We start from the raw sequence: 24,490 nt of genomic DNA on the forward strand, positions 1-24,490 counted from the left end.
AGCTAAAGAAACCGGTACTTGAAATTCGTGGAGCGCGATTTTCTTACGTCCTCTCCACTGCGCGTGTATTTCCGGACTGAGGAATTCTGCTGACTGATTCTCGTCGTCGAATCGATAATAGAAAAAAAAAATTTCGGTGACATCCGAATATTCGAAATTTCGATTTCGAGCTTTAATACTATGTATGTGATGTATGATATGATGTATGATGATGATAATACGAATTTGCTCACTGAAGTATTACGTTCTCCATACCTCATATTCTTTTCTCACAATCTTATAGTCAGTTTATAGCTTGCGTCCGCTCCTTATGTTCACCGAGTCTGCAAATCGGGAGTCTTATACCTTCTCTAAACGCTTCACTTCTATTCTAACTTCCGCATGAGTCACTTATAATTATATCTCTCCATGCCAATAAACCACGGGATGCATGACTATGATCGCGACGAGCGGCTATCGATGACCGCATCCGCACCCAGCCGTGATGTTATTACGGCCTATTTCGGGTTTGTAACCGGTCGACTACATGCACGTACGAATGATAAGAGGAAATGAGAGAAACTTGTATTGAGTAGTTGAATGTTTAATTATATAATTGACTTATTGTCAAAAATGTGGGAAGCACAGTGAGAAGATGTCGAAGAGTAAAAAGGGAGGAAGGATGCAAGGGACTGGCTAGTTGCAGTTTGTTAGTAGAGGGAGCATTCTGCTAATGCGGTATGGAAACCGAGGCAGTGACGCGATGAAAGAAGAGGACGCAGGGTAGCTGTAAAAGAGTGGGTAAGAAATCTGACGTTTGGAGGACGTAATAAGAGAATGAAAACAAATTCCCGTTTGAACTTTCCAAATTGAAAAAAAAAAAAATAATAATTCTATAAAATAAATACCACTCCTACTTCGATTTCTTAGATTGCGAAAAAAGCATCACTTACGAAAATTCTTAATCGAGAAATGAACAATTCAGAATTTTACTGAGAAAAATTTCATTTGTTACGGTAACTAGAAAAATTCAGTAAAACAGGTATCATTAAAAAAACTGTTTGAATATCGTTGGAATTACGAAAAACGCGGTACGCCTAATCATTTTGCGCTATTGTCGATCCCTTTTTTGGTAATTGCAACGCAAAATCAGTTTTTGAGGTTTGCTCTACCTTTTTAGTTAAATAAGGCTTTAACAACAATTTATTGTTGCACAAACATTAAATTTTCGTAACAGTTACAAGAAAATATAGTACTGGCTTGCCTATTGAAGCTAATCTGTAGTTTATATGTAAAAAAAACTTTTGGTCCGTAAAATTTATAAATTCATCAATAAATAAATAAACAGATGAACAAATTAGTAATTCGATTTGTGTTTTAGGGGTAGTGAATTAGTTCCGACGAGCGGCTGTTAGACGGACTCGTCATCTACGCGTAATTACATGTCACATTTTGGCATTTCTTCTTGTCTGTCACTTCAATTCTGTTCATGATCTTGTTAAATTACTACACACTGACACCCAAGCACTTGCACTAGGATTAATGCGTATAATTGAATAAATTGTACTGAATTGAGTCTGAAACTGTGTGGTTATGACTATTTGATTTTTCTTCCCTACTTCTGTGAAAATTCTGTGCAGATTTTATGTATTTCGTACGTAACTTTTGACCTGTTCGTAGCGATTCCGCACTGCGCGCAATCGATTCCTCTCGGAGTTTACAGCGCCTCAAGAATTGATTCCAGCATTATCCATTCTCACTTATTGAAATTAAATAAATTAACAAATGTGCAACAGTCCAGGGTGTCACTATACACACTTCAACTTCCAGCTTCAAAATGCGACATAGCAGATTATAACTATGAGTATCTTCTGATAACGTTAGTACGTATAGCTGGCAGGATGAAAATTGACGTTACGGATAATGTTGCGTTGGAAAGAGGATTGAATGATTTGAAAGTTGACGGGTTATACCACTTGAAAATCAGTTATTGAAAAACAACCGTTGATTTTTCAATAATGTAATTTATGTAATTATGAATATTTCAAAATTTGCCCCGCGAGAAAAAGATTTTTACCCGTCTTTTTTAGCACTTTGAAAAACCATGTATCGACGATAATCAATGTGTAGCATTTCAACAATAGAGAAGAAAAATATCGTTTGATAGGTACATACGTTAATATTATATAAAAGGTAAAATAAATTTTTTTACCTATTCTTCGTCACGCTTCCAAAAGTTGTATTACTGAAAGACTATCTTAACACCTTATAGAAATTTGAAATAACTTCACAAAACTTTTATTCTTCATTCCAGTTAATTTGTAGTGAACCTCATGATTGATACATTTTCACTATTCATTTTTGTATTTATTCAAGCAGTTTTGTAATTTTTCTGAGTTAAAATCCAATTACCGCTTCCAAATTTTCAAAAAATAGATTCATCCTCTACATATTTTCAACGTGCTTCTAGCAAAGAGATAAGCGTTTCAGAATTTTTCGGATATTTTCAAAACGTGAGACATTAAATATTTTCAATTCATAATACTAAAAGTGCTCAACGTATCGAAAAGAATTATTCATAAAAAAATTCCTGAAACGATTGGAACTAAAAATGAATCAATTAAAAAATGTTCCAAAATATTTGCAGCTCAAAGTTGACTTGACAAAAACTTGTAAAAAATAAATTGAGCATTTTGGACGTGCTACGGTCGTCTATAAAACATTTAATATATTCATATAAGTATAAACGATACACGTTCATAAATTTGATTGACATTCATTTTTCCGTTGCATAATTTCGGCCTACATATTTCTTCTACGGGATTTACTCAACTGCTACCAACGTTTGGCACGCGTTAATTGTTTGTTATGAAGAACTTTTTTTACCAGCGTGGTCCTTTACTTGGTTGATAATACGTGAAACTGCCAACACCCTCAGACCCGGTAAACTGTTACGAAAAATAACCCAGGGCGGTGAGTCTTTATATATTTTTAGTCAACGGTTTATGGACCACGAGGTAACGGTGAGGTTAGTTATTTTCCACTTTGAAATTACAAATGCGATCAAGACATAACCTAAACAAATAGAAGCAACTTGTGTTTTACAGCCAACAATAACTTGAAGAAGAGTTTATAAGGTAAAAAAGAGGACTATAAACGGAAACCTTAGATCATGTCTTACGTGAACTGAGATCGATTTGAGAGTCAAAGAACGTCAAGAAATTGTATAGTCGAGTGACGCGATGGGTTTGACAAAACAGTATTTGAGGTATGTACCAGCCGGAAATTTAAATATCATCGCAAGTCCGAGGTGCAATACCGTATTTGTAACCTTGGAGGGTCAGGAGGGTAGATTCGTAGCCGCTGGTGCTTGCGAGCATGTTATTATCTGGGACCTCCGTCTTGGAGAAAAGGTACCTATCTATTTACATTCCTTGCGATAGCTGAATTGGATCAGAATGATTTCACGCTCACATTTTTCTGTACTTTTTTACAAGGCGCAAGTTTTATTGGGTGAGACTTCAATTGCCACTCAGCTAGCTGCATCGCCAAACAAACGACATCTTGCTGTCGGTTATGCGGATGGGGCAGTTAAAACGTTTGATCTCCGCTCTGGAGAAACGATCAGCATATTTATTGGACATCGATCTGAAGTCACATCGTTGGCTTATGATAACTTAGGCCACCGAGTCGCCTCTGGATCTAAGGTATATTATACTCTTTATATAGAACTTATCTTTAGCTTGTGAAAAGCGTTACAAACCTGTTTAGTAGGAGTGGAATTATAGATTAACATATCATAATTACTGTTGTATGAAAAGATTTTAAACTTCCGATACCGAGAAAATTTGATGCATAATTCTTGTTAGCAGTTAAAAGTTTGAATTCTTTCGGCCCCCATTTTTTCAAATTTTTTACTGATTAAATCACTCCAAGTTATATATTAATTTTGGAAAAATAAATTTACCACGGGTTGTGGTATTTGACTCTTGTATATTCTCTACTTCGGAAAGAGATTAAATTGAAAATTCTCTTTTCAAAGAATAATTAATGATTTCTATTCTATTTATTTCAAAATAGGATACGGACATTATAGTTTGGGACATAGTGGCAGAGACTGGGGTATGTCGTTTGTCTGGTCATAAGGGTAGTGTCACCCAAGTAATGTTCCTAGCAGAACATGACATAATTATTAGCTCGAGCAAAGATACCTTTGTTAAATTCTGGGATTTGGATACTCAGCACAATTTCAAAACACTCGTTGGACACAGATCAGAGGTAGTGAACAAAGTCGTCAGTTCTCTAAGTTTTAGATATTGATTTATCATTTTAGTACAATTACACCATTTGATGTCGAATGATAAATTTTTCATCATTTTTTTTTCTCCATTAGGTCTGGGGCTTGACCCTAGCCAAGGAAGATAAATATTTAATCACAGGATCCAATGAAAACGAATTGTTTGTATGGAAGATATATTTTGCTGATGTCAGCAAGAATGCAGATGCTCCTGTAAGCTTACTGACATTGAATACAAGCGAAGAAGGAGATATAGATGACGCGGTATGTGGATAAATTTTTAGTAAATGATCTGGTCAACATTTGCAATTATATCAATTCCCACTCAAGTTTTTTGATGAATTTTTACTTTGGGTAAATTTTTCATCCGATGTAGAAAAACTACTTGCATCTGTGAAAGTATTTGATTTGTGCTCTGTAATTTTAGAGATATCCACTGCGATGCGAAAAAATTGGTAGTATTCTAAGGGTTGGTCGTGGACGAATAGTTTCTTTGGGTTCCGATGCCACAAGTCGTGTAATGGCGTGTCATGGAACAGATAACACTGTCGAAATATTCCACTTTTTGCCTGACGACCTCGTGCAGACAAGGCTGCTAAAAAGACAAAAAAAGGAAAAACGAAAGGCTGCGAAGTGGGTCTCAAAATTTTATGCGATAATAATATTGTTAAAAACATGGTCAACAAAAAATTCGCATTTAACAAAATGAATTTATTGCTCAATTCTTTATTATAAGGGAAGGAAAGCCAGTAGAAGAAATTGAGACGGACTCAACATTGTCTTTGAAAAATGAAATTAAGCGTCTCCCAGTGATCAAAGCTTCAAACAAAGCCAAAGGACTTGATCTGGTTTTGGGCAAAGGAGGAGAACTCAGGGTAGGCTTGATTGTGGTTTTATCTGAGTATTATATGTAAACTATCGCGAATTTCAGCAACAAATCAGTCCTCAAAACGTTGAAGGTGCTACAAATTACAGTCAACTTTATGTTAATCAAGTAGTGTAGCTCAATCAATATTTCAGATCTGCATTTGCGCCAATAACAACAGTATTGAACTCCATTCAGCAACTATTGGTGACACGGATATCGAGTCTAGGCTTCTGAGGTCTCTTACAACCTATGGTCATCGGACAGACGTCAGAGCATTATGCTTTAGCTCTGATAACTTAGCTTTAGCCACGGCTAGTGGTGATTCAGTGAAATTATGGAATAGGTAAACGTCTTTTTGAAATATCTTTGGTGAAAGTTTTAGCAATCAATAATGTTGAATTCAAAGTGAGAAAGTTCATTATCCTTGTTCTCCCTCAAGCCAGAATATAGGGAAGGTTTTTTTTTCAATCATGTGACATTGTACTTAATTTTTGTAGACCTTCGCTTGCCTGTTTGAGAACAGTAGAATGTGGTTACGCATTGACTGCTTGTTTTGCACCTGGGGATAGGCATCTAATTGTTGGATTGAAGGATGGCAAAATGCTGATAATTGACATTGCCGCTGGTGATATTCTTGAGGAAATTCCAGCTCACAGTAAAGAACTGTGGAGTGTCGTTCTCTACCCCGATATGGTGAAGATTTTCAAATCAAAATAACGTTTGTTTGTATTAATACAGGAGATTCCTTTTTTCTCTCTCGCTTCATTATACAAAAATAAAATGTGTTTATTGGATTTTTTGCAACTCTTTGTTATCTTTTCTTCTCGAACGAAATCTATACTATTGTATTTCTAATCCAAATACTACCATTTAGAGAGGTGTGGCTAGTGGAGGCGGCGATGGAACTGTCAAGTTTTGGAACTTTGAGCTGATTGAAGATCCTGAGAGCGAGACTAAAGCCAAGCTTCTGTCCGTCCTGCACACTAGAACCCTAAAGCTCGAGGAAAGCGTTTTAGCAATCAGAATCAGTCCTGATAGCAGATTAATTGCTGTCGCCTTACTAGATTCCACCGTGAAGATTTTCTTTTTGGATACATTTAAGGTAGATAACTATTTGAAATGTCGTTTTCTGCATCATATCCTAAGCTGTTGCTACGGAAAATGAAAAAATTTTACCATATTTTCTTTTTAGTTCTTCGTATCCTTGTATGGTCACAAGCTCCCAGTGATATGTATGGACATATCAAGTGATTCTACTCTGATTGCAACTGGCTCTGCAGATCGGAATGTTAAAATTTGGGGTCTTGACTTTGGGGATTGTCATAAATCGCTATTCGCTCATGACGATTCAGTGACGGGTCTGGCGTTTGTTCCAAAAACACACTACTTTTTCACTTGTGGCAAAGACGGAAAGGTCAAACAGTGGGATGCAGATATTTTTCAAAAAATTATCACCTTACAGGTAAGATATTTCTTGAGATACGACTATCGTTGACTAAGTCATTCTAAATTCCTCTTGTTACTATTATGTAGGGTCACTCAGGTGAAGCCTGGAACTGTGCAGTTTCTCCAAATGGCATTTATGTTTCATCATGTGGATCAGACAAGGTCGTTAGATTATATGAACGTTCTGCAGAGCCTTTAGTTCTGGAAGATGAAGCTGAAGAGGAGAGAGAAAAGTTGGACAATGATTTAGCTACGGGAGAAACAAGTGCGGTTCAGGGCCAGAAGGCGCAATCATTGCCTTCCAGGAAAACTGTAAACAGCGAAAAAGCGGTAAAAAAAACAATTATTGGCCGTGCGATTTCTGTAACTGTGGAAAGTGAAAGAAAAAAAATATTAATAATATATTTCAGGCCGAGTTAATACTAGAATGTCTGGAAGTATCTAAACAGTATGAAGAACAATTGGCAGAAGTCGTACCTGCGAATCCTTTACCTCCTGTGCCACCCCTGATGCAGGCTTATTCATGTTCTACTACAGAAGATTTCCTTTTGGAAACTGTGAAACGCGTTCGAGCAAGGTATAGTGGTCGGAAATTGTTTGTTATAATTGCCCCGAAAACTTATTACTATTCACATTCTACATATACTCATCCGAGGCAATGGTTTCATGTTACGAGAAAAATGTTAACATTCGGTAGTTATTAGTGAATCTCAAGAGCTGCAAATTATAATATGAATAGTTCTCACGAGGTAACAGAACTAACTGGAGTGCAGTTGTCAGAATCTTTTTTCCTCATACGAAGTTCTTCTAGAAAGTAACAAAATCAAACTAACAATAAGTATTGAAGTTTTTTCGATCAAGGTTTTATTTTCAACGCGTTATTTTTATCTAATTTTCAGTGAGTTGGAGGAAGCTTTGTTGCTTTTACCGTACTCAGCAGTGTGTGAAATTCTAAAGATCCTGCCAAAACTTTTAAAAGGGGATTATCAGACTGAGCTAGTATCAAGATTGACTATTAGCCTGGTTCACGCTCATCATGGGCCGATTGTGACAAGTAAAGAATTGTTGACAACGTTGGAGATGATAAAAAAACTGAGCTTGGAAAGGATAACCGCGCTAAGGGTATAACTTTCGCTATTATCGACTGTGAAATGTATAAGCTGGCATTAGCTAAATTTCACTTATTTCTGACCATTGCAGGATACAGTCGGATACAACTTGTATGGCATGGCGTACACTCAACGTGCTATCGAAGAACGTGAGGGTGTCCAGTTGTTCAAAGACGCGACAAAGTCGCGGAAACAGAAAAACAAAGTGAGACGAAACAAGGAGAGGGCCTTGAAAAGGGCAATTATGACTCTGTAGTTAATATTTCAATATTACATTTTGTACATAAATTAAACTCTTGATCGCATATGGACAAGGATTTAACTGGTTTATGTCCTTACTATGAATCACGTTTTCTTTTAAAATTTATAACTTTAATGTCACTTTTCTTTACCAAATTGTAAAAAATAGATTACTCCTTCGCATTACCATGCAAGCTAGTTACTAGATGTGTAAAGATACGAAAAGTTTCTCACTTTTAATTTCTATTTGTACTCCTTTAATTGTTATTGTTACTCTTAGTTTAATTACCTTTATCACTTTTCTTAGTTGAAGTTGTTACTCAGTAATAACTGCTCATGTCTCAATTGTTCACAATGAATATGAGTTACACGATTTCAAATATTTGAGAACTTTTACATTACAAGTTGAAAATGTCATCAAAGTTGTTTCTGTAAGCTGAAAATTCGCTGCAATAGGATTCGCATTGCTTTTCATTTTCTTTTCAACTTCCCGCCATTCTATTTTCAATGAAAAAAAAAAGATTGAAAAAATTATTAAAATCACCTCGAAAATAATAAATCGAGTTTTCACCAGAAATCGACGTTTGAGGTCTAGTGAATCATTTTCGCACTGACGCTTGGTCTGCGTGTGTTTGAAATCGATTTTCTGTCCCTCGATATCTCTAAAATGAATGACCGAGTTTGAATGATCTTTAATCAACAGTGCTTTGCTGCACTTGGAACTGAATAAATTTTGGATTTTATTCGTCATGTATTTTTCGAGTTATTTAAATGACGTGAGGAATAAAATTTCACTTAATGTTTTATGGGCATGAAACGCATCACAGCAGAAATTTCTAAGCTGGGCTCATCAAGGTTAGCCAAATTAACCACTTGTTTATTTTCATTTTCACGGCCTTTAATGGGGAATCTTTGCTTCGAGTGGTTTTTAGGGACGAAATCAAACCAAACCTAGTACAATCATTAATTAATGTTCAGCAAGGAATGAAGTGTTCACGTGATGAATGATAACGTTTCCCTTGGTGTGGTACAAATTCAATCTACTACATAATGCTATCAACAACCGATTTAAATGTAAGCATCAAAGTTCTGTCCAAATTTACCCAAATCTAAGGATTGTAAGGTCCTGCAGTTTTATTGGTCAAACTTTCTCGCCTGTTGTTGGTTGTTGCCATCCGCCGAATGCTCTTTCAATTTCCCGCGCTACGGAAAGTGTGAGGTGATCACATCCGGGATTTGCAACAATCTGTAGAAGAAAGCGTTTGGAGTAATTATAGAAAAAAAAGGTGTAAATTAGTTTTTGAAAAATTTCTATACCTGGACACCGATCGGTAATCCGTTTCTGTTAAACCCCAGAGGACATTGCGTTACTGGAAGTCCGAGGGAGTTGAAAATTGCCAAATATGATACGTTGCAGACCTTGTGGTATATCTCGTAGGGATAATGGGCGGCCGACACAAATGTAGGATAGATTAGAACACCATTATCACCGAGTAGGTCCTAAAAGAGTACAAATACTAGGTAAGGGTGTATGCGTTTATGCAAATGACCTTAATAGGTCCGAACATGTGATTTTTAAAAAATCTGATAATAGAATAGTAATAATAATTACAACCGAAGCCACCATATCCTTTCGGAAAAACAATGAGCTTGCGCGGGCAAGGGAGGGATGGGTTGGTAAGCATCATTATGCGTCCGCAGGCGTCTTTAAGAGGATGCCAGTTTTTACCAATCGCGGTAAATGTCACAAACAAATGCATTGATGCTGGCGGCGACCGCGTACCTCGGACCGGGTGCTTTCAAGAGTTATTTCCTGTGTAACTAATATAACCGCGCGTAGCACAGCCAACAACAAATTCGCACTTAGACTCGACTCATGTTTTCCATATTTGGTCCTTGAACTGTATCACGGGTCTCATACAGTATTACAAGCCAAGGGGTTAATGATGTTTAATGGAAATTCATTGAAATTAGCCGATGGTGAAAAACGTAACAGACGTTAAGTTTTCGGGTTGAAAACTATTGCCAGTTAATCAATCCAATTCCAATGTATGAATTTCACCAGAATGCTTTTAACGTTCAGTTATCGAGTTGTGAAAACGAACTTTAGAATTTTGGTACAGACTTCTCACTAGATATTAATACCAACGGAATTTTTTTTGCAGATTTCGAAGTTGATACAAAAAGAGGGTTCCTAACACCAGAGCGTTGTATAAGGTTTGCGATTTTCAAAATTGCATGAGTTCGGGAGTAAGGAAAGGCAAACTTGAGCAAATTGGGTTTAAAAGTACGCAGTTTCAGGTTTAATTTGAAAAAAAAAAATTATTTCATAACATGAACATTATAGCTGTTTAGCCACTGAAGTCATGGTGTGCAAAAAGCAGCGTTGACAACGGTTACCGTTATCAAAAACAACCGCGTAATGGCGAAGCGGGACTCGACATTTCTGCGCATAACTTCTTTAATTTTGCTAATTTCGGGTTCGGTGACTAATCAAAATAAAAATAACGGACCTGCCTACAGTAATATACCCAAAACCAAAAATCAATAAAAGTTATTCTTGAGACTTGGGGACCCCCTTAATCGCTTTGTCGTTAGTGGACAATTTTGCTAATTAAACTAAATGTTTGGTTATTTATTCTGATTAACGTACCGCAAACTGCTTCTTTATGGCTGCATTCTTTTCAACCATCTTGAAATAGGTCTGCGGCGTTGCATTATTAACCTTTTTAAGAACCCCGTACGATATGCTGGGAAACGTATGAGGGGACATGCAGCAAAGGTACCTCAGAATCTCTACAGTGACGCTTTTCGACTCCTACGAATGAATAATTAGTGCTAAATTACTCGTTGGTTTTTTATGCATCGAATCTGAAACAGAGCATTTATAAGCCCTGCTGAACACCATTAAATATTCTTACTTGGGGATTTGATTTCTTGCTATAAATGCTCTCAACTCCATCGATGTGCAAAAGAATCGCGGCCATCACTTCGAATGAGTACTTCATGTCCGTCAACTCTGCCTGTTACATTATTTATCATTACTTTTTGCTCATCGGCTCTTCTTATTTTATATGATTTCTGATGTGTTTTACAATTAATACGAGATTCGTTTAATTTATCTCAGTTACTTGTTAGAATCATTCACACACATTACCTTTTGCACCATTACACCCTGTAGGGAATTGAGGTGTTCAATCAGCCGTCGAATCGCTCGTTTTATATCTCGGTCTATAGAGCTTGTTGCTCCAGAACCGCAGTCGTCTTCCATGTAGAAGAACTTTATGTCTCTCAATGGTACCTGTAAGTGAAGAAATTACTAATTTTTCTATAAGACGTGAACTACCGACACATGGTTATAAGTTACTCATGAATATCGTCGTACTATTAATCACACGAGTAATTGTTGGTTCACCTTATCGTCCAATTTTAATTTTGATCCGCTACTTTGGCACATGGCCTTCAGTAGTAGTGGCAAGTCCTCAGCGTATCTGACCATTGGTCCCAAGGTGAAAAAATTAGGCCAGGCTTTATCGTTTGATCCTGGCATGTGCCCATTCGTTGAAACGAAACCTGAAATCGGAAAATGATTGCTCAGTCATTTGCTAACGTTTTTCTCCAGTCCAAAAAATACACCAATACTCAGAGTGATTGGCAGATCAGTTTTTCGAGTCCAAGACTAAGAGCGGTAACTTTTGTTGGAACTGCCAAGTGCGACGTGTCAACATATGAAGATCGTTAAAATAATGCAAGAATTGTGATTCAAAACCAGGTAAGTAACGGCGGAGAGAAGATTGCAGAAACAGTCCCCATCTTTGGAATCGTATAAAAAATCACCTGGTGTAGGTTTGTGACCAAATATTCCGCAAAACATGGCTGGAAGTCGAGCTGAGCCTCCAATATCGGAGGAGAGACTTAGAAGCGATGCTGCGGAGCCGAGCAGGGCAGCCTGAAAAAGAGTAAAACATTAAAATGTTAAACATTGACCGACCCGTGCGAGAATCTTGCTGCGAGTCTGCAAACCCGAGTATGAGTTGGAGATGGAAGTAAAAGGTACGTCTGCGAAACAGTACGTCATGAACGATAGCGCTGGACGATGACATTCATGGTCAAGGCTACAGATTATAATTATACCTGGCAACCATATTTGGCTGTAACAATTTACCCGATTAGTTATGTCAGAGGCAGCAGACGTATGCGGATGTAACTCACGCGGTGTAATGGATGTTGGTATCCATTATGATAAAAAACGGTCTGAGAACCAAAGGTGGTTTGGATTATTCTCTACGATCGTTGTACGATAAACCGACGGAACTTGAAATTAGTGATTGATTGTTAAACTATTTTGAAAATATGGCAGTACCTCACCCCCTGATGAACCACCTGCCGTTCTCCTTGTATCGTAGGGATTCACGGTCATCCCAGTCACATTGTTGTATGTCTCCCAGCACATGCACAATTCCGGTGTGTTGCTCACAAGAAGCACAATGCCTCCAGCCTCTCGCACTCTTTGCACCGCATCCGCGTCGCACAAAGCTCGTGGAATCTCTGGCCATTTCCTTCCGGCTGCATGGTTCATACCTATTTTGAAAATTGAATGCTCATTTCAAAGTTACGGAAATACTGTTGGTAATATTGTTAGTAGTAAGAACGTATGTAAAAATAAATGTGCTTGAGCGTAGACATAAAGCAGGGTTATAAAAAAAAAAACAGAAAAAAACAACCGGCATTCGTTTAATAGCGACAAGCCTAAAAGTAAAAATACCATTTCATTTTAATTTCAGATGCGCAGAACGACCGGATTTATTTCTATACTCAGGCACCTTTTTACATACGTTCCTATCGGGCAGTATACATTAAGTTATATTCAATATTTCATCTTCAAAAAAATGTACAATGTTTTTTTTAAATGTCAATAAATATAATCTGAAAATTATGAGAAATTTTATTTCAATGGTTTGTCTTAAAAGAATACCCAAAAAGTATAAAAAAAAAGCAGCCTTCACACTAGATGACCCCCTTAGAATACTCGGTACTATAATAGAGTAATGCGCCAGGTAGAACAAAGGTGAATTTTAGCTAATTGTAAATCAAATGAAGTTAGCTGATTATGTCGCAACTCGACTACCCATCCTAGATCCAATATTAATAAGCTACTATTGTAAATCAAACTTCAAAGATTTTTTCTTCGTTTACGTAAGCAAAAAAATTCATCACATAAAAATCTTTAAAACTTGTTTGTATTTGAGGTAAAACCTTACTTTGATTAACTTCAATGATTTCGAATTCTTCCAACGTTTCTGTGCATTAAAAAAAATTTCATGGTTTTTTCATAAAACGTATTTACTATTAAGATCGTAGAAAAGGTTTTTCAGAGTTCGGTTAAAATTTAGTAAATAAAATTGTTTTAATCGAAAGAGATAAATATATGAAATTATTGAAAATGTATTGCGTCTATCGTCTAAAATCAATAATCGATCTATAATCTTGCAGATTTAAGCTACCTAATGATAACTGTTTTACTTTGTCACTTATCTTTAATCTCCAAATGATGTAACTTGTCGCGTAGAACTATCTATCTGAATCGCTGCGCGTACTTTTCGCGGTTATTTGCGCTGTCAAAATTTGCCTGAAAAATTTGATTTAAGCTCGATGGAAGAAAACGGGTATTTCATAAGCAGAGCAGTTCTTTCTGGGAGTATATGGTCTGTTGTTACAATAAAAACATCATTCGGTAATGAAAAAAATACAGTTGTTCGATTAATTATCGCAGAGTAATTTTTACACATTCCTATTTCCAGGAAAACTTTTGCGTGATGTGTATTCAGAATTCAAAACAGTTTCGCGTATTTTTCATTTACTCATGTCCTAAACTCTTGTTAATGATTCGGGACCCCGATCTGTTATGCATTGTGCTTAAAAAACAATTCTCGTACTTTTAAAATTGTCGCATATACATTCTCACCGTTGAAAAGAAAGTCACTGATTTTGTTATCTGCGTGATCCAGAAAACTGTTATGTATAGAAAAGTCAACAACTGTTTGACTGAATTTTTCTAGTTACCGTAACAAATGAAATTCTTCTCGGTGTAGTTTAGGAAAGATCGGTATATTTTTAGCCGAAAACGAAATCGTCACAAATCACGAAATCAGCTACAATCAACGCCTTGAAATTTTCGATGACACCTACCCTGCACAGCAATACTCCCTTTGACCGTAATGGGAATCCCCAGAAGCGGAGTATCCCGTGCGATTTCATCGAGGCTCTTGTGACCCAGGCGTATCATCTTGTCAGCTTCCCTAGCCTCTTGAATGGCAAGATCGTACCGCGTTTCGACGATTGCGTTGATCACGGGATTGACGTCTCTGCATCTTGTGATATAGGCCGTCACGACTTCCTCACTTGTGATCTAACAGACATGTCCTCGATTGAAATGTACACGTCTAGATTTCTAACAGCATCTAAGTAAGCACCAATCTTGAAGTACTGCACGATTGGAGTCTGGAGTCTCAAGTGGGCACCACTTTAACGCACAATACTCGAACTTTGCTGTAGAGAGATTCCACATCGAACCAAGAACCATACCGGTGATTGAAAAATTTGCAAATTTACATTACAATTATCATGATTTCGAAAGACTTGAATTCAGGTCCGACCGCTACTCGATTCGGGTCATTAGCAGTGGTTCACACGTTGGACAGACCACGTGTAAAGGTACGAATTCAACATAGTTGGATTATAAAATTGAACCTCACCTGTTGTTCGCGAATCTTTCTGGCGAGCTCAGTGGCGGACAGAAGTAGCAATTTGTTGCGGACAAGTGAACATCGCTTCCGTGATCCTAGAGCTCGATAGAGTATCACCGGGCTCATAAGGCAATAGAGGCAAAACAATAGTCCACGTATGATTCGCTTTGTCACCGCATTAAGCATCTCCTGAAAAACATGATGTTTCCTGGTAATGATTTATCACTCGAAACATGAACATGATGAGTTGCAGTCAAAGCTAATCGGTTTACCACTAACGACACAATGTTTTTTACGTGTACTTATATTTTTTTGCCCACTGGAAAATTTTCCATGCGGAATCTTTGAATTGATTAGAAATACTGTATTTGTGTGTGTAACTTAACATGCCTACATTTTGATGTCAAGTTTTCGACACTCTGCGTAGCCTTGTATATTGCCATTTATTTTGGTAAATTTCCATTAGAAATGTCCCAACCATTTGCTAGATTTTTGTCTATACTGGATTTATTTCTCGTACTGCTCGTCTGAATGTACTATGCTCGCATAGTTCATACGGTACAAACCTGTAACTGCGATTATTACATGCCTGGTAAAAATGCTGGATAGGTGATTGGGTCCAGACTTTAAAGGAACCTATTGAGATTTTATTCTCGTTGTCCGATCTGCGTGTGGACTTACTCGTAAATTTATCCATATGCATGTAAGGACCCAAATGGTTCCCTGTACAAAGACTAGATCGAACCACTTATCCGGCAACTTTACCATGGATACGTACCCCATTTAATAAAGGGAGCAGAAATTTCTCTTTCTTGGTTGATGTAATGATTAAAAACCGTAAAGTTTCATACTGAGAAATAAATAACCCAAGTCTGAAAATCGTTAAATGCTCAGGTAAATTAGAATCGCTTAGTCCTCGAACTCTCTGAAAGTATGCATTGCGATGTCGCAAAACGTGTGCGTGAATGCCAACGACCAACGCACGCAGTCTTAGCGGTCGTTACTTGTGACTACGGTATTTGCCATTACTTGAATTATGATTATATTTTCTATTTAACAGCGGTTTAATAATGAGGCGCTTAAACACTCGGAGACAGAATATCCCCAGTGAAATATTATAAAGCGTACTGCGCAGCGTTACAAGTTCCTCGACCAAGCTGCGTTACGAGATCTAAATATCAGTGTTAAGTTATTAAATATGAAAGGCTCGTGATCAGAATTTCGCTCATGTGTCTTTTATTTCATAAAGAACACGCGATAGGTATAATTGCCTCTCTCTCCTCCTCCCATTTTTTTATGAAACTTTGTAGGATCGTCAAGTCGGTGTAGAATGTATAAAACATCGATAAAAGAACAAAATTAATATAAAATGGATTTTCAACTCTATACTAATAAATTTACTATCCACGATTCTTTCGACTTTTGGCGTTTGAGATCGAAGTAATCATTGGCTATCTATATGTACAACCATACCATGGTCACGAAATGATTGTCATTATCTATATATAATAATATATAGATATAAAGTAAAAACGTGTTATTTTCGATATTGCTTTCGTCGTGAAATGAAACAATAAATAAAGTCACGCCATTCTAAAATTATAAACACGACACATCAAACACTCTCCCTTCAAATTCTTCGAATAGTTGTTCCGCTCGATTTTATCTATATACCCTTTTACCGTCCGCTTTTATGTTATTGTTACTATTTTGTTGTATTCTTACTCGACTATCGTCTTTCATATCTTTCAACTTATGCACCTGTGCCGTCTACTTATATTTTTTAAACTATCAAACCAAGTTTGTTGGGTTGCGACGTGCAGGGACTATAAATTTGGAATTATGTGCTATTAAATTATAATTGACTTATTAAACCAAAATGACCCAAATAAACGCATAATTTTCTCTTTGATCGTCAACAACTATTTCTCGTAATTGTCTGTTTATTTCCTTTTCTCTTATATTTCACTTATAATCAATAAACAAAATTCATTACAACTGGAATCCAAATTTTTATACGAACAGGAAACGAGGCTAATATAATAAAACGCACAATATATTTATACGGCAATACTATAGCCGACAAGTTAACCGTGGTTCCACCTATGATTTGTGGTATATCGATGGAATCAGAAATCGTGCGAGTTACATTTCATCACTCTAGATACCTACAAACTCATATATTCCAATCGAACGAAAACCTTCCTGGATATGCGTTAAAAATTCATTATGCGAATAAATAGTACACAATTTTTTAAATTCATCTCTCGTTATCATTACAGATGAACCTATAGTACATAAAAATTACCTACGACGGTTTCGCCATTGACATTATTTTATAACTCGCATCGTCCAACAGTTGGAATCGAAAACCAAAAAAAAAATAAAAAAATCATCAGTGACTTATTCGGTCGAGGATAATTCGTAATATTATAAACGCTGCGTAAACTGGTTGCCATTTTTCACAGGGATGGAATAAGGCCTGAGAAACGAGACTAAATAAATACACAGCCCTAAGTACAAGCTAATTGCGGGAACCTTGATGATGAATGTTTGCATTGTATGTACGCAATGCGAAGAGTGCAGTTGTGAGTATGTTGAAAGTGCATAATCTGCATACGGTTTACGCGTTTCTCAAGGCGTGTAAATCTGAATATCTAGTTGAAATGATTTTCGGACGGTGAAGAGCCAGGAACAGTGCCGTAAAAAAATTAACACTACCTAGATGAAAGGCACGCTCGTGACGCGCATTGAAACTCCAAATATGTGCACAATATATTATATTAACGATATTATCGCCCGTACAGCCGTTGGCGCACACTTTCGACAGTTTCAAGGTGCTCATAATCTGTTTATTCCTACTTGAATATCGCGAGATCGTCACCGTATATTTTACACAAATCATCTGCAGGTATAATATGAAATAGGTAATTAAGCAGGATAAGTAACTTCTGTCACGTGGCTAAATGATCCGCACGTGTTGGAAAAATACAAAGTGTCTGTTTTTATGCAGAAAAAAATTACAAGGCTTGTAGCTGTTTTCTTTCAAATGACGTATCATTTAATGATTTATACTTTGCTCCCTTAACTCAACGATTAATCAAATAGTAAAAAAAACTCTCAGGCTGTGAGAAATCCTAGGTAAATGGATTTTGTTAGAATCATGATTTAAATATTGGTAGAATGTAATTCTTAATAATTAAAACTTGGTAAAAATATTTAGTGTGATTATATATCGGTCAATACTGAAAATAATGCCGTCTTTGATCATTGATTAAATTCGAGCTTTGCACATACATTTGTTATTTATTCAGATTGTACAATTTTTTTCAAATATTTTTTTACCAAGAACCATATTTCTCGGTCGTAATAAAAAATTAAGATATTATTTAAGGTACTATGATAATGATTCGGTCCAAAAAACACGTCGAACTTGCAACATCTTTTTTACGGGGGTATTATAAGGCCAATGTCAGACCTTTACACAGTTGGTACAAGGTTCTATGAAGGTTAAGTTGCTTTCTTATTGAAAAATATCAATTGATAACGGCGATATTGTTAATTGGGGGTGCGTGGTATTGAAAATTAGATATTTCGATACCGTTTTCGTATTTAGATACGGGTTTCGTGTCCGGTAGTTGCGGTTAACCAAAATGCCGACATTTCAATAAATCCCCAAGTACCAAAATTTCAATCAAATACGGCAAAATCAAAGTTTCGATAGATACCAAATTATCGGTAAACACCGCAAATCCGAAACTTCGATGAATCCCCAAACATCTATGTTTCAGTAGACTCGAATCTACACATATCGTTGGCAAAGGACTGAAAAAATCTGTATTGGAATCTACTAAATACTGGTAATCTAAATACACACCTACGAAACAAATAGCGAGTATTATTAACTGTAAACGAAACGGCTGAGGTATTAGCAAAATCAAATTCACGCAAAAGAAAAAGAAACAATTAATTATCTTTACTGTCACAAATAACCTGGACTTTTATCACAAATATTTTGTATAAAAGTTGGATCCTTTACGCAGTTGCTCCGATATAACTGGCACGCAATAGCACAATTAATATTCCACTCAATAATGTTCGGTTATAGTTAACTTGCTTTACACCTTGCAATATGAATAATTTTATTCTTAATCCCGCTATTCGGTATTCATTTCCAGTGAATCACAGCTTAATTTCAAACGAGTAGTCTCGTTGGGTCAAGGTCAGAGAGCGTTCCTAGATGGTTAAAAAATAAATGAATAAACATTTAGGTGTCTACCGAATGTCGATATTCGGTATACCTACACCCGTATTACGGTATTCCGTGATTTATCGAACCTGTGATATTTCACCATTTACCGATATTACCGATATGTACCGGAATTGCAATATTTTGGTACCGGTATTCTAAAAAAATAAAAAATGTTCGGCCGCGGTATGGTCTCGAAATCTATTCGTTCGATCGACTTGAAATTTGGACAGATCCTTGATCCTTGTAACACTTCCCGCCGTATGATCGTAAGATTTAGAGAAATGGTTATTCATTTGTTAATAACAAGCGTTGAAAATCGAACTTTTTTTTCGACAGGTCACCGTTTTCTCAATTAAAATTGGTTTTAGTTAAATAATTATCCGGTCATACGATAGAAAGTGTTGCAATCAAGGACCTGTACAAATTTTAAGTAAATTAAGTAAAAATGATATTAACGCATAAGTTTATAAGATACTTGAATAAGAAAGAAAAAGTGTACGTTAATTCTAATTAAAATAAACCCATGGGAGGTAAAAATCCATATCAAAGAAATACAAATCATTCTACACTATGCATTATTTATTAAAAATCGGGATATATTATATGTATGTGAAAAGATTTACCTCAAAGTCGAACTGCTGTTCCGTAAACAATAACGTAATAAAACTTAGCGCGAGATTCATTTTGGTTATTGAAAAATTAATCGTAAATCTGATTTTCGCAGGATTTCCGTAAATAACCTGGGTAAATAGATTGTACACAGACTTTTCGTAGAATTACAACACGCGATGATCAACAGACACGATGTAAGCGTGTTACACTATTCGGCCTAGTGTTATCGCCACACTGGCATCGCGATTCCGATAACTTGAGTGCCGGCGTAGAGGCGAAGCAGGAGTAAATTTCCTCAGGTTTATGATTTGTGTGAGTATTTTTGAGGACGAGATGTACCGTGAACAGCTGTCGTATTGCCAAGTAACGTAGTTGGTAGGAGTAATTGACGTACTGGTGGGACTTCGAGCATAACCATAAGTCGTGTGTGGACATTGGCAAAGAGACATAGGAGGTGGAAGTGGAAACGATCAAGTGCCGCGCGAACGTTGGTTAAAAGCCATAATTATTGTTGATACATGTAGACCGTTGTCATGACGGTGGCTGATGAATTATTCGAAGGATAAATGAAAATTTCGAAATCTAGACTGAATAATTGTGCATTACTATCGTTTCTATCTAGCACACAACGTTTGTTTGTGTCGTATAGAATTGCCAATGAAAACTGAAAAATGAGTTTTTTTAGCTGCCTATCTTTTCTTGATAAAATGTAAACTTTCTGATCGTCACTCAATTCTGGGATGGTGTAATCACTCATGTGTCAACAGATGATTATCGTTCCTTGATTTAACTGTAACGTATCTTGTAGGTCAATTTTTACACCTAAGCAGTGCCTACTGCTGTTTTCTTATCGGATATCTAGCATACGCGGAGAAATACTTCGAGAAAAATAAATGAAACTAAATCCTGCAACGTGATTGTTGCAACTAACAGGAATAAATGAATAACGGCCCGTTATAATCTTCCGTTTTTACTGTCGTTGACCGTCAATATTACGCTGGTTATACTTTTCGTACGACAACAATAATGAAAACGGAAGATTATAACGGACCGTTATACATAATCGAGGCCGTTAAAAGAAGAACATTGCAAATACGAGAGGCGAAAAAGACTGTCTCCATGGCGCACGCTATACTTTAAGTAACAAAACTGTGGTTTACAATTTGTATTTTTTTTTAAAGTGCAGGGTTACGTATTCCGATGCTATTTTCTTGTGCTGTCGCAAACACGATTACCTTACGTACGAAACGCAGGCATAAAAAGACGCCTAAGCCACATTAGTGTAACATAAAAGACGCAGAAATAGTGAGCAAGCGTCGAGCAGGTATACGAGCGGTTTTTTGAAGTTTTCAACCAGTTTTTTCAAGAGTCTGAACCAGTTTTTTGAAGAGTCAGAAGGGCAACTCTATGGACCAGGAATCGCTGATTAGCATATTAATGCGGTAAGTTCAAGAAAATTACGATTTTTTATGTACGAAAACTTTGACGCACGATTTCTCCGTTTTTCATTTTTACGCTTTTTCCTAATTGGCGGGAAAGATAGGGAAAAAACTAAACGTCCTATCGAAACGAGACAAATTGCATTGTACTCGGGATGAAATTCTCTTCTAGTTGAACCTAAAAAACCTTAAGAAAGTTAAGATTAACCCACTTTTTAAACAATCTAAAGTGAATTCTTTTCCCAAGAAAAATGAATTTTTTTTATTAATTTGCGAAAAATTGTTGAATTTTTCACTTTTTGTGGAATTTTCTTGGTTTAACTAGAAGCTACACTATTGAGAAGTAAAAATTTTTTTGGTTTCTTTGTTTCAGATGGAAATTGCGACCTGCACCTTTCCCGCCGCACGACAAATGCATACTCGAGACGCCTCGGTGAAATGGTTGTACCAGGCATAACATGACATGTATCCTAATGAAAAAATTCGAGAAGACTGTTGAAATACATAACAATAAACCCTGAAAGTTTCGTTTCAATCGGATATTTCTTTCCTTCCCAAAAAAATCCTCGAAAAAAGCGATTTTTTGAAACCTCTAAAGCAGGCTCCCCCCTTAAACGAATCATCGATACTGAGTACTATTTAATATTTACTAATTTTCAATAGTGCAATGTGATCGCAATTAACCCAGTCTTGGATATAATACCGCCATCGTATCATCGACACCGATATATGTCACGTGAAATAGACGAGCCGATGTTCTCATTGCCGCATTCCTCAGCACATTTACCGGCAGGTCCGTGAACCTGACATCTAGACAAGTTAATGCTGATGTCTGATATTTGGAGTGCAATAGCGTTGTATTACTCTTAAGGTCTGTTTGCCGCATAATGAAACATTTCGGAAATCGGGTTGGGATGTAATTACAGTATACTCGTGTACTTTTACCAAAGTCGTTCGGGAGCATTTATTATACACAAGAGTTTGAATTATAATGTGCGTGCAGTGAACACTACACGAATGTGTTACTCGCTGTCGATAAAATATCAGTATTTTTCGGAACGATTCAAACAATGTGAAGATATTATAAGCAGTAATTTTAATTATATTGCTGTCATTGAATAAAACTTCAGTATAAAATAATTTACATATATAAGTGGTACACACACGACGGCGAATTATGACATTGACCTGGTTCAGTGACCAAAAAAATCATGTTGAAATTAATAACGTTAGGGTAAAGATTCATGCTGATGAGAAACTATTACCTTCCGATTTTAGAGTCGTTTAAAATCCAGCAAACCGTAATGAAAGACCATACAAGACAACGTACTGACATTTTTAAATCTTAGTTCTTTAAAAGTAGTTGTAAAAATAGGAAAATAGTGATTTTTTCCCCAATGTTTCGTTGCGGTAACGTTACTAACTTCAACCTTCTGTAAAAAATGACTATACCCATCACTTGCGTATATTATAAAAATTGGCAGAACTGAGACACGCGGTTAAATTCTTAACTAACTACTTAACATTTAAATTTGCATAATCTATTATTATCTAACACGTACATCGGTTTTTTATGGGTTCTTCGCCCACCTTTAGACTGTCCACAACCTGATCTTATTGCGAAAATTGGAACAGACCAACCGTTCCCTAATGAAGATGATTTCTAGGATCTTCTGCGAATTTTTAGAGAAATTGGAAAATTTCGTACAATTTTGAACAAAAAATTGTTTTCGTAAATTCTAAATGTTCACGAAAATTTGTACTTTGTCAGTGAAACATCTATACAAGACACTACAATTTTTAATGAAAATTAACAATTCTCCATGAAAAACTATGCATATAATATTTACAATTTTTGTACGGAACAATAGGAAACGTTCATATATCACGTACGCCGTTTGCAGCAAAAATTTGTTGCAGTGAAAATGTTCGCCAGGGTTTCCCAGGTGAAAACATGTTCTATGCATAATTAGTACTTATACCCACGATATGTATCTGCCGGCAGACTCAGCGGTAATAACAAAACTTACCGTTAATCTGCGATTAACTGATAAACGACGTATTTCACTATTTGAGCTCGCAGAGTTAATAAGAACACTGGACGCTAACGAGGAATGCACGTTATATAGGTAAGGCATGCAGACGCTATGGATGTGAGCGTCCAACTGACCACAGCGACTGACTTGCAACGGATATTCGGCGTCTTTCCCGTGATCGTTGTGGTCAAGGAGGTCGAGTTTCCTCTCAAAAGACTACCTTCGTCCTGTCTAACATTATTAACAAGATCGGGCGGAATATGAGATTGAAGTTGAAAAACAAAATAAATGGAACGTGAAAAAGCAGCCTGAAACGCATATCGACGCTTGCCATTTGGTTTTCTATCCGAAATTTTTGCTGTCACATTGATTATAGGAAAGCACTTATTTACTGTAAAACGAAAAAGTATAATTACAATAAATACACACCTTCAGTTTAGTACAATGTAAAAGGTATTTTCGTTTTCAAGAGTATCGTTTGGAGTGTATATTCGATAAGTTGTATTACGTAAAGAGCGTCAGATAGTTTCAGAAACGTGAAAATAATTTGAATAATTATATATACATTCCTAGTACGTGTTATTTTGCATCATAATATATATATATATGCATACGTGTATGGTACACAATGATTGTTTAACTAGCGTATACTTGAGTGGCATTTTTTGTAGCTTATATACATATGAAGCGTATTCCCCCCAACGTTTCGTGAACATTTAGTTAGTATTAATCCTACTTGGTGACATGTTAATTACCATAAGAATGAGTTTGCTCATTGTAAATAAAGAATCACAGTCAAAGTCTGAGGTTCAGGTTGAGCCGCTATCGAGACAGCAAAGTAATTAGACACCAAAAATTCACCAATTGATGCTATTCTTGTCTTGTATAATACGTATGCACGATAATCTGTTGTCAATAAACGCTGTACAATTATAAACAATGCATTTTGTCATTCGGTACAATGATGCGTGTGAGAAGGATACGGGGAGAACATAAAAAGCACATGTCAAAAAGAATAAACCTTTCATGTTATTCCAGCCAGTTATAGCTGAAAGATTTCAACATATTCCTTCTATGTTCAGATAAGACAAAAGCGTGAATCTACAGAATTCTTTTCATATTCAGAAATTTGAAATGGAGCTATCCTAAAATATTCCTAACACATTGTACGCCAGGTCAGGTTTATAAAGTAATACTAGAAATTGTCTGAATGTATGTCGTGATCTTGCTTCGTTATTAGAATAATGAAGAGCAGTCACGTCACAGTATTCGCGCTACCGCATCTGAAAATATATTCATTGTTAAATCACGTATTGTGAATACATTATGAATATTCAGCTCTGGAGAATCCTAAAGTAAAAAAAGGCGACCTATTATATGTATACCCCAACCATCGATACTCTAGCATTCAATTACCGATCGCCGCATTTGTCTTTCAAAAAAAGATGATGCTGTTGTTGGAAGGA

The 24,490-nt window shown here is 36.4% G+C and overlaps 2 protein-coding genes and 1 long non-coding RNA gene across 9 annotated transcripts; 2 read left to right on the forward strand and 1 right to left on the reverse strand.

Moving 5' to 3' along the window:
* Positions 1–2,866: 2,866 nt before the first annotated feature.
* On the forward strand, positions 2,867–8,154 carry LOC124297409 (WD repeat-containing protein 3). 2 transcript variants are annotated; one of them, XM_046748403.1, is made up of 15 exons: positions 2,867–3,007; positions 3,087–3,392; positions 3,477–3,686; positions 4,060–4,257; positions 4,373–4,540; positions 4,704–4,909; positions 5,013–5,151; positions 5,297–5,487; positions 5,642–5,837; positions 6,019–6,246; positions 6,337–6,606; positions 6,678–6,920; positions 7,001–7,167; positions 7,490–7,712; positions 7,791–8,154. In XM_046748403.1, exons 2-15 carry the CDS (start codon positions 3,222–3,224, stop codon positions 7,953–7,955), a joined length of 2,775 nt encoding a protein of 924 aa, XP_046604359.1. In that variant the 5' UTR covers positions 2,867–3,007; positions 3,087–3,221; the 3' UTR covers positions 7,956–8,154. The 2 variants fall into 2 exon arrangements, with proteins under 2 accessions (XP_046604359.1, XP_046604358.1); XM_046748402.1 differs by lacking the exon at positions 2,867–3,007 and having other exon boundaries at positions 3,030–3,392.
* LOC124297410 (fatty-acid amide hydrolase 2) lies at positions 7,956–23,189 on the reverse strand. 5 transcript variants are annotated; one of them, XM_046748405.1, is made up of 12 exons: positions 23,019–23,189; positions 14,695–14,874; positions 14,129–14,348; positions 12,303–12,520; positions 11,777–11,888; positions 11,355–11,512; positions 11,097–11,240; positions 10,861–10,962; positions 10,593–10,757; positions 9,257–9,439; positions 9,043–9,185; positions 7,956–8,437 (listed from the first exon to the last, which is right to left on the reverse strand). In XM_046748405.1, exons 1-11 carry the CDS (start codon positions 23,124–23,126, stop codon positions 9,081–9,083), a joined length of 1,695 nt encoding a protein of 564 aa, XP_046604361.1. In that variant the 5' UTR covers positions 23,127–23,189; the 3' UTR covers positions 7,956–8,437; positions 9,043–9,080. The 5 variants fall into 5 exon arrangements, with proteins under 5 accessions (XP_046604361.1, XP_046604360.1, XP_046604362.1 ...); XM_046748404.1 differs by lacking the exon at positions 7,956–8,437 and having other exon boundaries at positions 8,773–9,185; XM_046748406.1 differs by lacking the exons at positions 7,956–8,437; positions 23,019–23,189 and adding an exon at positions 19,889–19,991 and having other exon boundaries at positions 8,773–9,185.
* On the forward strand, positions 19,876–21,520 carry LOC124297412 (uncharacterized). Of its 2 annotated transcripts, XR_006906605.1 has the most exons (3): positions 19,876–20,036; positions 20,731–20,991; positions 21,362–21,520. It is a non-coding gene; the product is annotated as an uncharacterized LOC124297412 (long non-coding RNA). The 2 variants fall into 2 exon arrangements; XR_006906604.1 differs by having other exon boundaries at positions 19,876–20,991.
* Positions 23,190–24,490: the final 1,301 nt, after the last annotated feature.

Source organism: Neodiprion virginianus, chromosome 2, assembly GCF_021901495.1.
Source record: "Neodiprion virginianus isolate iyNeoVirg1 chromosome 2, iyNeoVirg1.1, whole genome shotgun sequence".
NCBI classification, from domain to species: Eukaryota; Metazoa; Arthropoda; class Insecta; order Hymenoptera; family Diprionidae; genus Neodiprion; species Neodiprion virginianus.